The sequence below is a fragment of the Perognathus longimembris genome, chromosome 28 (assembly GCF_023159225.1).
Source record: "Perognathus longimembris pacificus isolate PPM17 chromosome 28, ASM2315922v1, whole genome shotgun sequence".
NCBI lineage: Eukaryota > Metazoa > Chordata > Mammalia > Rodentia > Heteromyidae > Perognathus > Perognathus longimembris.
In genome coordinates this window covers 76890276-76906716 of record NC_063188.1, presented here as the reverse complement: position 1 = coordinate 76906716, position 16441 = coordinate 76890276, and the positions used below count along the sequence as shown (strand labels likewise).

At 42.3% G+C, this 16441-nt stretch overlaps 1 protein-coding gene across 2 annotated transcripts in view; it reads left to right on the top strand.

Annotated features, from left to right (window-relative positions):
* Positions 1–16441, top strand: part of Clcn5 (chloride voltage-gated channel 5) — a 190332-nt gene that overhangs the window by 154666 nt on the left and 19225 nt on the right. For both annotated transcript variants that reach the window (XM_048336819.1, XM_048336821.1), the window contains 2 exons: positions 211–310; positions 10663–10850. In XM_048336819.1, the coding sequence (XP_048192776.1) occupies positions 211–310; positions 10663–10850 (288 nt within the window). The remainder of the gene's footprint in view (positions 1–210; positions 311–10662; positions 10851–16441) is intronic.

Genomic DNA, 16441 nt, shown 5'->3' with positions numbered 1-16441 from the left:
TTCTGGCTTTATTTGGTGCTTAACTGGAAATAAGAGTCTCAGCAGGGGCAGACTTTAAACTGTGACCCTCAAATGTTAGCCTCCTGAGTACCTAGGATTACAGGCGTGAACAACCAGTGTCCAACTATAATTAAATTTCTCTACTGAGAAATTTTGAGATGAAAGAAGGGTGTGTATAGAGTGTAACAATGTTCTCTCATTTTCTCCTAGATTACCAATAAGAGTAAAGAGTCAACATGGGCCCTAATTCACAGTGTGAGTGATGCTTTTTCCGGATGGCTGTTGATGCTCCTTATTGGGCTTTTATCAGGTATGGGGAACTATGTTAGGATTCAAAGCAATTCTCTAAAAATTGTTGTTTGCCCCTCCTATGAGTCATTCACTAAGAAATGTCATTTTATTTCCACCTGAAATGAACTACTGGGGAGACTTTTGGAAGCTCAGGGTCCCCATCTATAAAGGGGTAAAAATACTTATATCACCTCCCTTAAATAGATGAAATGCACTAAAAAACCTTTTATATGCTATGAAATGTCCTGCTTGTTTTAAGGTGAAGTTAGCATTGTTTTTCTAGAAGAAGAGTCCTTCTGGTGGATGTTTCAAATAGAATTTTTTTTTGCCAGTCCTGGGGCTTGGGACTCAGGGCCTGAGCACTGTCCCTGGCTTCTTTTTGCTCAAGGCTAGCATTCTACCACTTGAGCCACAGCACCACTTCTGGCTTTTTCCATATATGTGGTGCTGAGGAATCCTACCCAGGGCTTCATATATAAGAGGCAAGCACTCTACCACTAGCCCATATTCCCAGCCCTCAAACTGAATTTTTTTTTGACAGTCCTAAGGCTTCATCTCACGACCTGGACACTGTCCCTAGGCTTTTTTGCTCAAGGCTGGTGCTCTACCACTTGAACCACAGCTCCACTTCTGGCTTTTTTTGGGGTTAATTGGAGATAAGAGTCTCATGGGCTTCCCTGCCTGGGTTGGCTTAGACTGTCAATCCTCAAAGCTCAGCCTTCTAAGAAGGTAGAATTACCCAGCTTTTAGGCAAGCTTCCTAAGCTCTAGAGACCTTAGTTTACTGATCCATAAAATGGAATAATAAAGTACCTATCCTGAAAGTTTTGTACAAGGGTTAAACAAGGTATGACGCTTAATACAGTGCCAAGTTATTAAAGCTACTACTGCTGTTGTCTAAAGACAATCATTTATGAGCCATGGAACAGAAAATGACTACAGTAGACCCTGTAAAATGACTACAGGCCCTATCTATAGGTCAGTGATTATAAGGAGACACTATTGAGGAAAACTTGCACATACTCAGGATACATGGAGCTTAGTGCTGTACTGGAGATAAATGATTCGTTTTTCCCATAACATACACCACCAACATCGTCAAAACATTTTGACAAATCTCAAATTTTACCTTATTACTTCAATTAAGCACATTTTTAAATCTTAGTTTTATGGCGGGGGAGGCATTTTTACTTTCAGGAGGCAGATTTTGACAAAATTAAGGGTGAGGAAACAGCATATTACACAATAATTTAAACAACCAAAAATAATACAGTATTGAATATGAGCTTCTTTCTATCCACTGAGCTCCATAATGTATACATGGTAATTTAAAAGTTTATTTTTTTAAAGTACACTGTCATGTTGAATGGGAGTGCCTTTGTGCAACTATTTAAAGATAATAAATCACGGGGCTGGGGATATAGCCTAGTGGCAAGAGTGCCTGCCTCGGATACACGAGGCCCTAGGTTCGATTCCCCAGCACCACATATACAGAAAACGGCCAGAAGCGGCGCTGTGGCTCAAGTGGCAGAGTGCTAGCCTTGAGCGGGAAGAAGCCAGGGACAGTGCTCAGGCCCTGAGTCCAAGGCCCAGGACTGGCCAAAAAAAAAAAAAAAAAAAAGATAATAAATCACTAAATAAAAATGCCAGGTGCTGGTAGCTCATGCCTGTAATCCTAGGTACTCAGGAGGCTGAGTCTAAGAACTGAGATTCAAAGACATCTCAGACAGGAAAATCTGTGAGACTCTTATCTTACTGTCAAAAAGCCAAAAGTAGAGTAGTGGCTTTTGTGGATAGAGCATTAGCTTACAGCAAAAATAGCTCCGGTTCAGCATGCCCAGGCCCTGAGTTAGGCCCAGGACCAGCACAAGAAAAAGAATTAGAAAACAATTAAAAAGTTTATTTTTGATTTCTTTTGATTTTTTTTTTTTTTGCCAGTCCTGGGGCTTGGACTCAGGGCCTGAGCACTGTCCCTGGCTTCTTTTTGCTCAAGGCTAGCACTAGGCCACTTCAGCCACAGCGGCACTTCTGGCGGTTTTCTATACATGTGGTGCTGAGGAATCAAACCCAGGGCTTCATGTATACAAGGCAAGCACTCTTGCCACTAGGCCATATTCCCAGCCCCATGATTTTTAAAACCTTATTATTATTTTTGACCATAGTTGATCAAATTCAAATTTAATAAACCTCCAAATAAAGGCAGCTTTACTGTGGAGAAAAGCAGGAATATCTTATCCATCTCTAGGTTTAAAAATATGTCCAGGGAAGAGGTTAGCAAACTTATTTCTATAGAAGGAACCAGACAGTAAATATTTTAGGGTTCATGAACTATACAGCACCTGTTCCACTCAGCTACTATAACACCAAAGCACCCATTGATCACGGGTAAACAAATGAGCCTGTCTGCCACAAGGTTGTCTTTATTGTCAAATATAGGAGATAGGCAAGATTTGGACCTCAGGCTATTGTTTGCCAATTGGTGTCATGGAGCTCTGACCCCTCTGGCTATTCCAGGTAGAAGAACATGGTAGGTTTGGAACTAACCTAATGGACCTGGCAGCTTGTTATGCCAAATATAGAGCACCTGAGGGGCTGGGAATGTGGCTTAGTGATAGAGTGCTTGCCTAGCATGCATGAAGCCTGGGGTTGATTCCTCAGTGCCACATAAACAGAAAATGCCAGAAGTGGCGCTGTGGCTCAAGTTATAGAGCACTAGCCTTGAGCAAAAGAAGCTCAGGGACAGTGACCAGGCCCTGAGTTCAAGCCCTATCACTGGCAAAAAAGAAAAAAAAAAACTAGAGAGTCCAGGGAGAAGGAAGAATGGTGGAGGAACGGTTGAACAGTCTAGCAGTTAGGGGTATATTAATGACCTTGAAAACCCATCTCAGATCTATATTAGCAGCCGGATTTCAAGGGAAGGCAAGAAATGTAGAACTTCTGGTAGTCACTGGGAAGAGGAAATAAAACTTAAAATGATGTGGAATGCTGGTGGTTCACACCTATAATTCTAGCTAGCTACTCAAGAGGCTGAGAACTGAGGATGGTAATTTGAAGCCGGCCCAGGTAGGAAAGTCCTGGAAATTCTTATCTTCAATTAGCAAGCTAAAAGCAAGAAGTGAAGGTATGGCTCAAGTGGTAGAGTGCCAGACTTGAGTAAAAAAACTAACAGACTATGAGTTGAAGCCCCAGAATCAGCACAATAACAACAACAACAAAAAGCTTAAGATTGTCACAAAGACAAGGGACAGCATTTTATTCTTTGGAGCAGGGAAAACAAAAATTTGTAGCCAGAGAAGAAAGAACAATTGGGAGAAGGTAGGTAGAAATAGAAAAGAATGCAAGACTGAAGGCAGCAAGGTTGTGTAAAGTAAAACACATATACATGTGAAACAGAGAACAAACTATATATAACACCCTGCTAATTTTCAGAATTGAGTCAGTAAGTTCAATAAGAGAAGAAGACTGGAAGCTAGGAGTAGCCAAAAGTAGGCATCAGACAGCACCTACCAAAACACACATACATGGCCTCTCTCCTGGTGGAATATCTTCAAGTTTTTCATGTAGTATTTTGTCACTTAAGGGATCAGTGAATATTTTTCTTTCTCTCATGGACACACAGTATTTTGTTTTTAAGTACTGGAGAGTAACAATAGAAGCAGTGTGCTTGAATGCAAGAACAGTCTGGGAAGTCAGGGGCTGTGAATTTTATGAGGTCTTTACTATTTCCCCAAAGCATGATTCTGGGCCATTTAACTTCTCTGTGCTGGAGTTGCTTCATCTGAATGACAGGAATGACTAGAAGGCTAGAATAGATTCTCAAGTACTTTAACTATCTTAACCCTGTTAGTTTAGTTGCTGTGCTGTTTATGTTCCTCGGTTCCATGGGGTTTTTTTGGCACTGTCCCAGAGCATTTTTGCTCAAGGCTAGTGCTCTACCACTTGAGCCACAGCTCTACCTTTGATGGTTAAGAGGATATAAGGGTATCCACAGACTTTCCTGCCCAGGCTGACTTCAGATGATGCCAGATCTTAGTATCCTGAGTGTAAGGTTCACCGGAAAGGAAACTGGCCACATGGTTCAGGAGAAAGGAGTTTATTAGGGGGAAAGCAAATTGCCAGCCCACACAAGATGGAGATGCAGGGAGACAGAGGGGAAGGAAGAAGGGAAAAAGAGAGAAAAGGAAAGAGAGAAAGGCAGCAAGAGTAAGAGAGAAAAGGAGAGCCAGGGACTCGTGTTTGTAATGGGGTCCCTCCCAGGGAGGGGACCACAATGTATAGGGGTCTGGGGGGGGGGGGAATCCCACATCCCTCCAAGAGTCCACCACTCAGAGACAGTCTCAAGTAAAAAGATGGATTTATTGGGGAAGCAAAAAGTATACTGACCGGCCATGGCCGCAGCCCAGACTCGGGAGCTGGGGCCACGTACCCCAGGCCACGCTCAGGGTCGGGTTATAAAGGCAAACACCATACGGTCAAGCCTGCCACGTGCAGGTGGCCAATGGAGTAACAATCTGCCTCATAGCAACTGTTTGAACCAACCTATCATTTTAGTTAGACTTGGCGCACGGATTTGGTGGGGCTCACATGATGCAGGTGGATACGCCTACTCATGGGAGGGCACAGGTTTAACCTTGAATGTTCCACTACTCAGGTGGTCAAGCAGTTTACACAATCTTATCACAGCAAAGGGGAACTTCTCTGGATAGGGCCAGGGAGATCTTAGTGAAGATGGAGTCGGCTTCTGCTCTCTTCAACTAATCTGAGAGGGAGTCAAGCTGACACCCCTCAGCAGCCAATGATGGCGCTGGCCAGATCTGACCTCCATATTACATTCCCCCCATTTTTTCTTGTACATAAAAATCAAATCATTGACTTCTCTTCTGGAGAGCTTAATCTTGCCTGGACTGTAAAGTGACAACACCCACAGGCTGCTGGGGAGGGCAAGGATGAGACATGACTGCACAGGACTGCTTCTCTTAAGCTTGCACCCAGAAAGAAACAGGTTATCTGTGAGGTCCACCCCTCAGGAGGGCTGCAGGTGTTCTCACCTGTTTAAGTCTCCATCCAGTTACCTAGGTAACTGGCACACCTGGAGGCAGTTACCTCCCTCCTTTTTCTGAGGTCACACCCTAATCCATCTGGACACACTGTAATACACTTGGATACACCTCCCACCCCAGGCATCCCCTAGGAGTGACCCTCTAGCCTGCCACTCATGCTTTACAATTTTCTTAATAAAGCCAGTCAACTCAGAGGAGTGGGAAGGTTACCACAGGAAGAATGTCTCCCCAAAATTTGAGTTTCAGCAGATCCAAAGTGACCTTCCAGCAGGAATCAGCTGCGCCTGATGGAGCCCCATCTGCTTTTACCACAGTAGGGGAGTTCAGGGTGAAGATGTAGATTCTTCCAGATGACTGTCAGTCTGTCCTTGATCTTAACCCAAGTAGGATAGGCAGGGGATGTGGTGGCAGCTGGCAGCAGTGTCTCCCAGTGGCTCCAATAGAATGTCACACCTTCTTCTGGGTTGCCTGCAACTTTCTGCGTAGACTGGTTAAAGAAACTGACTTTAGTGAAATCTTCTAATATTTTTCTGGTTGCCTTTTAAGTACACTGGCTTTTGCAGGCTGGTGCCCCACTGGATTTCAAGACAGTTTTAGGCAATCAATGGCCCTTGGGTAATTTTGCCAGGGCAATAACTTTAGTAATCAGATATTTCCAATAAGGCTAGGCTTTTCTAGGCCAACATAGAAGGCTTGGCCTGTATTCATCTCTCACAAGCACTGTCTCTGTACACTTGTTATACCTCTGTTTTCCATGCCTCTAGTTTATCCTGCCTCATCTTCCCCTTGATCCCTTGATCCTAAAGGAGAGCTGATGGGTGAAGATCATCCATCTTCTGTAACTTCTTCAGGCTGACTCAGGGGCGTTGACCTTACCTAGCCAGGAACCTATAACCTTAGTCTACTTTACCAAGGGACTGCAGAATCAGATGTCCATTAGGAAACTGGAAATTACATTTAACATTTACAGACTTCTTTTTGGGCTAAAGCAGTGTAGCCTTTTAACATTCTGGTTTGCAAAAGCAGTTTCCTGACTGGCTGGGGAAACTAGTCTCTGATGACCTAACAATGCCCACATTACCTTTGCAGGCCTTTAACAGATCTCAATAAGGACACAATCTCATGTCTACAAGCTTCCTTTCCTGAATAGATGTATCAGCTTAAAATTCTCACTGCCAGTTAGGACTTTGAGCAGATGCAGGGGGTTGGGATTTTAAACTATCCCCCCATTTGACAAACTTAGCTTTACTACCCACTATCACAAATGACCGGCAAGTTCCTGCCCAGTTACAGAGTAGACAGACATGGGCATTAGAAAGGCATGCTTACGAACTATTCTTCTAGGACCTCCCGGCTCTGGTTAGCTTTTGAAAGGCCAAATACGAGTGACTCTAAGATCTGACACCATCTCTGCCATCCAAGCAGTGGCTTACTGCCTCTGGATGCTCCATTTGTCCCAGGAGTGACTTTTCCACTTTCATGGTTGCTGGACTTGAACTCAGGGTCTGAGTGCTGTCCCTCAGCTCTCCAGCTCAAGGCTAGCACTCTGCCACTTTGAACCTCAACACAGCTCACAACTCTGTTCCCAGCACTCTGCTGACCAACTAGAGACGAAGACTCTCACAGGGACCTTTCTCTGCCTGCGCTGGCTTCGAACCACAGATTTCAGATCAATGAGTCTTACAAAAGGCCACTTTACTCCAATTAAAGCAACAAGGTGGTCCACACAGAAGTAGTTTTTAAGCATGATCTTACCTGGAACTTATTAAGGGTAAAGTTACACCTGACAAACTTGTACGAATCGCCTGTTGTTCTCTGTGGGCCTGCTGGAAACTGTTACAAAAAACCTATAAACAAACTGGAATGGCAATTAAACACTCATATTGGTATCCATAATTTTCCTTTTCTCATTTTGGAATAATCATTTAGGACAATTTCACTTCCAACTTTCTTATCTAGAAATACTTTCTTGATTTCCAAACCCTTTTACTAACCTCTGCTTTAACACTTACACTTTGGCTTTTATCTGCATTGGAAAAACTCTGAAGTTTACAGGCAATCTGAAACCCTTTGCCTCCAGGCTGCCTGTTTTAAAAGAGCCATTTTTTTCTTCAGTTCCAGTTACTGCATGAAGACCTTTGAACTCAAATGACAATTTTTCCTTAATGCAAGAATTGCAAGTACCAGAATTACAAACACAAGAATCCAGACTTAGCATCTTTGCTTTTTTTCCCAATACATCCAAATTGCAAAATAGCACAGAAATCAAATTACATCAGGTAAATAAAATTTTAACCATTTTTAAAAACTTTTCCAATTCTTAGTACCTCTCAAGGGGCAGTTTTAGAAATACCAATAAACTCATTCATTTTTACCATCAGGTTTCCATTGTTCATCCGCAAGGAAAAGAGACAGGAAGAAGAAATACTTCCATTGGCCTATCCTACAGAATGAGCCTATACCCATCTGACTTCTTAGAGTTTGATGAACTGCTTTGGTGTCAGCTAACCCTCTACCACCATGAATGGACTTCCCCCAGGGCCTGTCCCACCATGCGTGCACTCCCTCCAGGGCCTGTGCCACCATGCAGATTTCAAGTTCTCAGTGCCTTTTGCTAAATGAGATATCTTGATGACAGTGTAAACAGCCTTTGGCCTTAAGATACAGAATCTTTTCAAGGGGCTGGGCATATGGCCTAGTGGCAAGAGTGCTTGTCCTGTATACATGAAGCCCTGGGTTCCATTCCTCAGCACCACATATATAGAAAATGGCCAGAAGTGGTGCTGTGGCTCAAGTGGCTAGCCTTGAGCAAAAAAGAAGCCAAGAACAGTGCTCAGGCCCTGAGTTCAAGGCCCATGACTGGCAAAAAAAATGAGTGTTATATTTGAGGGGTGGTATTTGTGAAAAGATACAGGCAAGAAGTAACAGAATCTTTTCAACTGCCAATTAACTACAGTTCCTGTTTAAAACAATGCACTAATCCTTTAAACATTTGGTAAGGCCCAAACTTGATGACCTTTGAGTTTAAACTTAAAGTCACCCATTTTTACATCATCCAGTGGCAAGAGGTATTTATGCCAGTCTTACTCTTGCAATGACCAACCAAAAATATCGGCTGTATATTTTTCCATGGCAAGAGGTATTTATGCCAATCTTACTCTTGCAATAACCATCCAAGATTTAAGACAAAACTTTTAACAAATGACTTTAACATTCTCTAGCCTCATTTACCAGGGTTTGCTAGTTTTAGCAAGACATTTTAGCACACTAAGCACTTTTCTGCTGAAGATAGCTGGAAGGGGGGGGGGGGTTCCCTGGGCTAAGACTCAGCCCACCCAGTACTTGACTCTAGTCTCAGCTCAATTTTGACTAGAGCATTTTACAGATCAATTGATCTTTAAGTACCTTCAGTTGGAAGAAAATGGTTACTTGAAGATCATCTCTCTTCCCCTCAGTCCTCCTGATCCTAGGGGACCTGGGGAGGCTGTTTGGAACTGGATACCGGCAGAGGCCGCGTGTTCCATGTCTTCCTGTAAGTAAATTAGATCACAACCAACACATCCCTCCACTATGAGGATCTTCAGAAGGGGGTCAAGACATCCCTTGACCGCCCTGGCCTTACAGAGCTCCGCTGCGTCCACCTTCTCTCTGTCTCAGGCGTACAGATGGTGCACCTTTCAGATTCACATGGGTCCACTCAGTGCTTTCCATTGCACTTTTACAGATGGGCCTACCCAGTCGGGCCCCAGACAGTACAATTCCCAGTGCACTCTTACAGACTGGCCTACCCAGTGGAGCCCCAGACAGTGCACTTCCCAGTGCACTTACAGACAGACCTACTCAGAAGGCTCCACAGATGGCCTTTCCAGACAGTGCACTTTCCAGTGCACCTTTGCAGACTGGCCCACTCAGATGGGCCCACAGATAGCCTACAGACACAGATTGGTTGACCAAGCTCAGACATACACACCTACACCTCTGGAGGTTTCTTTTCTTCACCCGAGCATCTTCCCCCAAACAAGAAGGTGGTTAAGGACTTTTCTTGGCCCATGCACCAAATGTAATGGGGTCCCCTCCCATGGGGGGACCCCATTACAGTGTTGAGCCAGATTATATAGGGAAGGCAGGAGTATGACCAACCTCAGAGAAGGGGGAGGTAACTGCCTCCAGGTGTGCCAGTTTCCTAGGTAACACAGGTACTTAGACAGGTGGGGGGCATCTGTGTGGAGCCCTCCCAGGGGTGGATCTGAGTAGCTTGGATTACAAGTGTGAGACATCTGTACACAGCCAGTGCTTATTTTGTCATAATTTTCTTTGATGAATGTTCTGTGAAAAATCCCATTCTTAGAAATATCGAAGAGAAGATCACAAGCCGGGTGGGGAGGTAGTGGTGCATGCTTATAATCCTAGCTACTCTGGAGGCTGAGATCCGAAGACAGCAGTTTGAAGTCAGCCTGAGCCAGAAAACTTCCAGAGATTCTTATCTCCAATCAACCACCCAAACAAACAAACAAAAAACTGGTAGTGCTGCTGTGGCTTAAGTGGAAGAATGCTGGCCTTACGCCAAAAACCTAAGAGACAGTATGCTTGAGAGAAAGAAAGGTGGGGGGGGGGGAGGAGAGGGAGAGGGAGGAAGAGAGACAAAAGGAAAGAAGGAAAACAAAGCAAACAGTCAAAATATTCATGTTCTAGATTCAGGAGGCCTCAATAGGTCTGTAGCCTTCCATGAACATCCTAGTTTGTGCTTTTTTTAAAAAAAATAAATATCATTCCCTTAGCTTACAAGAGAACTTGCCATTGTGCCAGTTGCCTTGTCCATGTAGAAAAATTCTGCTATGGAGGTTTAACATTTAGCCCCGTCAGCTGCATCAGCCCTCCTCCCCAGCCATCTCAAATATCATAGAATATTGCTTAGCCCAGAGAGCCCATATTTTCTGATTGTTGTGTATATAGGGAGAGTTAAATAATCTTGAATTTGTCTTTACAGAATGGCATTCATAAATTCGCAGTTAAAGCAATGTCCTCACCATATCAGTTTAGCTTAAAAATAAATCTACTAGCCCCCTGCACCCACCCTTTTTTGCTTTCCCTTAAGTCCCTCCTATATGCAAATTGTACACTTAGTGTTTACTAGAGAGATAATGAGTAAGAATCAAATAAGCTAAGAGTCCGAATGAGGTTGCAGATGGGAGGGGAAAATGTGTGCCGTTTTCATTCCTTTCCCCTCATTTTTGCTGACAAATCTGCCAAAGAACTACAGAGATTCAGAAATGGACTTTCATTTTGGCCTTTGTTTCTTCCCCACAAATCAGGTTCCTTAGCTGGGCTGATAGACATCTCTGCTCATTGGATGACAGACTTAAAAGAAGGTATCTGCACTGGTGGATTCTGGTTTAACCATGAACACTGTTGCTGGAACTCTGATCATGTCACCTTTGAAGACAGATACAAATGTCCAGAGTGGAATAGCTGGTCCCAGCTTATCATTAGCACAGATAAGGTAACATCTAATGATGATTTCTGAGCCATTCAATTTTATGCCTCTCTTATCATGCAATTTAAGCAATTAAATTTTCTCCTGACAAACAGAACCCATGTCAGCTACCTTTTCTGTACAAGCTCTGTTTCCTTGCTTATCTTCAATTTTTGATATGTATTTTTAAAAAGCTTGCTGTTATACAGTATAACTTAATTATCTTTCCCTAATCATTTAAATAGAAATGTCAGTGACAGCCAACAGGTAACATGTCATTTCTAATAAGGGGTGATGGAGTGGGTTTAAAATGTGTTTACCGTACAGACATCAAAAGTGCTTTTCCTTTGAGCATTACATTAGATCATACTTTTTGAAAGTATGATAAGGACTAATGGTGAAGCTAGCCCTGGACAAAAAGAAAAAACCTTATCTGACAAGTAACTAATGTAAACAGGACTGAGGGCATGGTTTAAGTGATAGAGCACTTGCCAAGCAAGCAGAAGGACTTGATTTCAAATTCTGGTGCAACCAGAAAAGATAATTCCAGGTTGAAATAACAGAAACCCAGAAATGAAAATTCCCATAGTCCCATGTTGTAATCAGATCAATATTTCATTGTCAAGCTAGGATGTTCTTTGATGCAAAAGTAACTTTGTCTCCACCACTACCCCGCCAGCTCCTTTCCTTTCTCTTACCACTCTGTTATATGTTAGATCTGTCTCACTGAAATTAAAAGTATACCAAACAAAAAATTTTCACCTCCCTATTCCACTCTGATGTCTACCAGTGTATACAGGTACTATACTAGCTCCCTATGTATGTACTTTGCTGATGAAGTAAGGAGACCTGTTTGTACTATTAAACTTTATTTAAAATTTCTACTTAAACATTTTACTTAAAAATTTTTGTGCTGGTAGGGAGCTTAAACTCAGGGCCTGTGCTCTCACTTAGATTTTTCATTGAAGGCTGGCATTCTATCACTTGAGCCACACCTCCACTTTTGGCCTCTTACTGGTTAAGTGGAGATAAGAGTCTCATAGACTTTTCTGTCTGAGCTGGCTTCAAACTGTGATTCTCATATCTCAGCCTCCTGTGTAGCTAGGATTATAGGTGTAAGATACCAATGCCTGGCTTAAATTATACTTTATTTATTTTTACAAAATAACAATAAAATGCAATTTTATTTTTAAAGCTGCCACTTAAAACTTCAAAGTAGAAGAATGGCCACTACAGCCTAGAATGGGAAGGAATAAAAGGGTAAAGAGAGGTTGGATAATAGGTACCAAAACAAAGAGAGAAGGAATAAGCTCTAGTGTTTTACAGCACCACAGGGGACTATAATTAACTACAAATGGTTATATGTTTTATTTATTTTTGTAGTGATGGGGATCAAACTAAGGGCCTGGCTTATGCTAGGCAGGTGCTATACTACTTAGCTACATCTTTTTATATGTTTTTTTTTTTTGCCAGTCCTGGGGCTTGAACTCAGGGCCTGAGCACTGTCCCTGGCTTTTTTTTGCTCAAGGCTAGCACTCTGCCACTTGAGCCACAGCGCCACTTCTGGCCGTTTTCTATATATGTGGTGCTGGGGAATCGAACCCAGGGCTTCATGTATGCGAGGCAAGCACTCTTGCCACTAGGCCATATCCCCAGCCCTTTTTATATGTTTTATAGAGACCTGGAAGAAAGGACTTAGAAGGTTCCAAACACAAAGACCTGCTAAATGTTTAAGGAGATAGAGATGCTAACTATTCCAGTTTGATGACTATAGATTATATACATACATCAGATTATCATACTGTACCTAATAAATATGTACAATTATGAGTTAATTAAATAGAAAATATGAAATTATTATTATTTTTTGCCAGTCCTGGGGCTTGGCCTAAGTGCCTGAGCACTGTTCCTGGCTTCTTTTCACTCTACCACTTGAACCACAGTGCTATTCCGGCTTTTTCTATATATGTGGTGCTGAGAAATTGAACCAACCGAGGGCCTCATGCATGCTAGGCAAGCACTCCACTGCTAAACCACATTCCCAGCCCTGAAATTATTCTTTGTTACTAACCACAGCACCCAAACAATTGGGGGGGGGGGAGTATGTTCATACACACAAAATCCATCACAGGAAAAGGATAAGACTTAGAAATAGGGTTTAAGTACATATTTGTGCATATTGACTCAGAAAAAGGGTTCACTAAAGGGGTAGATAACTGCCGTATGTTTGTAAGGGTTCAAGTCTATGCTTCTCAAACTGGAATGTGGTCAGTGTGCCAGAGGGCAGGTAAAACCACAGAATGAATGTGAGGTGCCTTTCCAGAGCATTTGGTTTTGCTGACTATTTGGAAGGAATGTGTTTCAAAACTTGAATGTAAATAAAGATTTTAAAACGGAATGTAAAGCTTCCCTTTGTTTGGTGTTGGAAATTGAATGCAGAGTTTAACATATGTTAGGCAAGTGCTCTACCATTGAGCTATATTTCCAATCCCTAGTTGTTGTTTTTTTGTTTTTGTTTTTAATTTTTAGACAAATGCCACTAATTACCCAGGCTATCCTCAATCTCTGAATCCTCCTGCTTCAGCAAGCCATGTAACTTCACTTAAAAAATGCAAACAACGGGCTGGGGATATAGCCTAGTGGCAAGAGTGCCTGCCTCGGATACACGAGGCCCTAGGTTCGATTCCCCAGCACCACATATACAGAAAACGGCCAGAAGCGGCGCTGTGGCTCAAGTGGCAGAGTGTTAGCCTTGAGCGGGAAGAAGCCAGGGACAGTGCTCAGGCCCTGAGTCCAAGGCCCAGGACTGGCCAAAAAAAAAAAATACAAACAACAAAAGCAGCCAGGTGCTGATGGTTCAACCTTGTAATCATCGTTAATCAGGAGGCTGAGATCTGAGGGTCTTGGTTCAAAGCCAGCCTGCGCAGGAAAGTATTTGAGAATCTATCACCAATTAAGTACCAAAAATGCCAGAATCAGAGCTATGGCTTGAAGTAGTAGAATGTTAGCCTTGAGCACAAATGCTGAGGAACAGCACCAAGGCCCCAAGTTTAAGCTGGAGGAGAAGCACAAACAATAACAACACTGTCACAGGGCACTGATGGCTCACACCTGTAATCCTAGCTACTCTGGAGGCTGAGATCTGAGAATTTCAGTTCAAAGCCAATCTGGGTAGGAAAGTCTGTGAGAAAACTGGAAGTGGCATTGTGGCTCTAGAGGTAGAGAACTGGCCTTGAGATGTCCTAGAACTTTCAAAGAGGTGGATGAAGAAAGGGAGAGAGACACAGAGACAAGAGTTTGACAGAGAGACAGAGAGCAAGGCAGACAGAGACACACAGAGAGGTTCTTGCCCTGGAAAAATAGTCTAGATTTTTTTTTGTCAGTTGGGGGACTAGGCACTGTTACTGAGCTCTTTCATTCAAGGCCAGTGCTCTACCACTTGAGCCACAGTGCCACTTTTGGTCTTATGGTGGTTAATTGGAGATGAGAATCTCATGGAATTTCCTGTCAAGGTTGGCTTCGAACCTTGATTCTCAGATCTCAGCCTCTTGAGTAGCTAGGATTACAGGTATGAGCCACTGGCACCTGGCTCTTCTAGATTTTAAGAAGCCTGGCCTTACCAAGAATTTAGCCTACTGATCTTTGTCTCTGACCACTTTACTTTCTACTCCCTTTTCTTTTTGTTTTCTACCTCTAGAGGTTTCTTGCTCCCAAGGTACATTTGAAAGGCAAAGAGGTAGCATTTATATTTTCTATTGAGAAGTTAAGACCATGGAAAACCTATCTCAAAGAGAGGACTCAGAAAAAAGTATCTGAGCATTCTGGCTCTCTTTGTCTAGGTCAGTGAATTGTTTTAATGATGTCTTATATTTTGAAGAGTCAAAAATCTATTGAGTTTTATATTCCATGTAATTTAAATGAGTTTCAATTCTTAATATTTCTACCAGCAAGTATAACTTCCTAGCATCCAAAATTCCTATTTTGTAAGGTCTGGCTATTTGCCTATAATGTTGATTTTTTTCTTTGTCAGTTGTGGGGTTTGAACTCAGGGCCCAGGCACTGTCCCTGAGCTTTTTCGCTCAAGACTGGCATTCTACCACTTTGAGCCACAGTGCTACTTCTGTTTTTTTGGAGATAAGAATTTCATGGCTTTCCTGCCTGGGCTGGCTTAGAACCATGATCCTCAGATCTCAGCCTCCTGAGTAGCCAGGATTACAGGCATAAGCTACCAGGACCTGGCTGATGAATTCTTTTTCTTCTTTTTTGTCCAGTCCTGGTGCTTGAACTCAGGGCCTGGGCACTGTCCCTGAGCTTCTTTTGCTCAAGGCTAGCACTCTACCACTTGAGCCAGAGTGCCACTTCTGGATTTTGCTGTTTATGTAGTACTGAGGAATTGAACCCATGGCTTCATGCATGCTAGGCAAGCACTCTACCACTAAGCCACATTCCCAGCCCTGAGGAGTTCTTTTTAGTGGCCAAACCTAGATTTCTTTTAGCCAGACTTCATTATTATAGTGTTAGTAATCTCAAAAGTTTATTTTGTCCATATGAAAGTAGTTATTGCCATTTTATTCTTTGGAAAATCTGGTATATAGAGAATCTTAAAAGATTACATAAAGAGAGTAGCCTAGTGATGACTAGGTCCAAGAAAAGGAAAGAAATGGGGAGAAGTAGGCCAAAGGGGCAAATTTGCAGTAAGGTAGGATGACTAAGTCTAGTGATGTAACATAGCTCTAGAGGACTGTGGTTTATAGAATTATAGTCTGGCATTTGCTAAGAGATTAGATTATACGTACTATTACAACTGTACAAAGAAAGGTAATTGTGGAAGGTAATAGGGATAGAAATCTATTTGACTGTAGGAAATCATTTCACTATTTATATGTGTATTGATACCTTGGGGCCAGGAGCATAGTTCTAGAGTCTTCTTTAGTATACAGGACCACCAGAAACCAAAACAAAAATCCCACCAAGTATCATGTTGTATATTTTCAACATATGCAATCAAATCAAAGAGAAAAAGAAAAACACTCAGGATATTTTACATCCTTAAATCTTCTGTGATATCTGATACCATGGTAATAGCCAAAGGTGAATTTGTGGCACTTTGGAGCTGCTCTTCCTTCAGATGTAGCCAGGATTCAGCCATTTCAAAACGAAAGAGTGGTAGGGGCAGCTAAAGCACTTGGCAAAATTGACATTGAATCGTATGCATTAAACTACAAAACCTATCAAGGCACTCACATAAAAAATGGACTAAAAATGTGCACAGTACCTTACATATGCTATTATAACCCCTCTGTACATCACCGTGACAATACAATTAAATTTAAAAAATAAAACCCAGATCAAATTCTAAAAAACTAAAAACTTATTCGTTTCAGAAGTTTCAGTTTGGTCTTGTACATTGTCCATTCTTAGAATCCTTTGTGAATTTGCTCTGAGTAGAACAAATTATCTCATTTTCAGTGCAAGGTGTCCTGTCAGTGCATCAGTAGTTGCTTAACTGACAATCTGGAAAGAAGTATTTGAGCAATTTAATGTTGGTCTTTTTCTTTTTGGCCTTCTGACCTGGAAACCTCTACATAGAGGAGTAACATATCTCCTTGAAGCAGCCT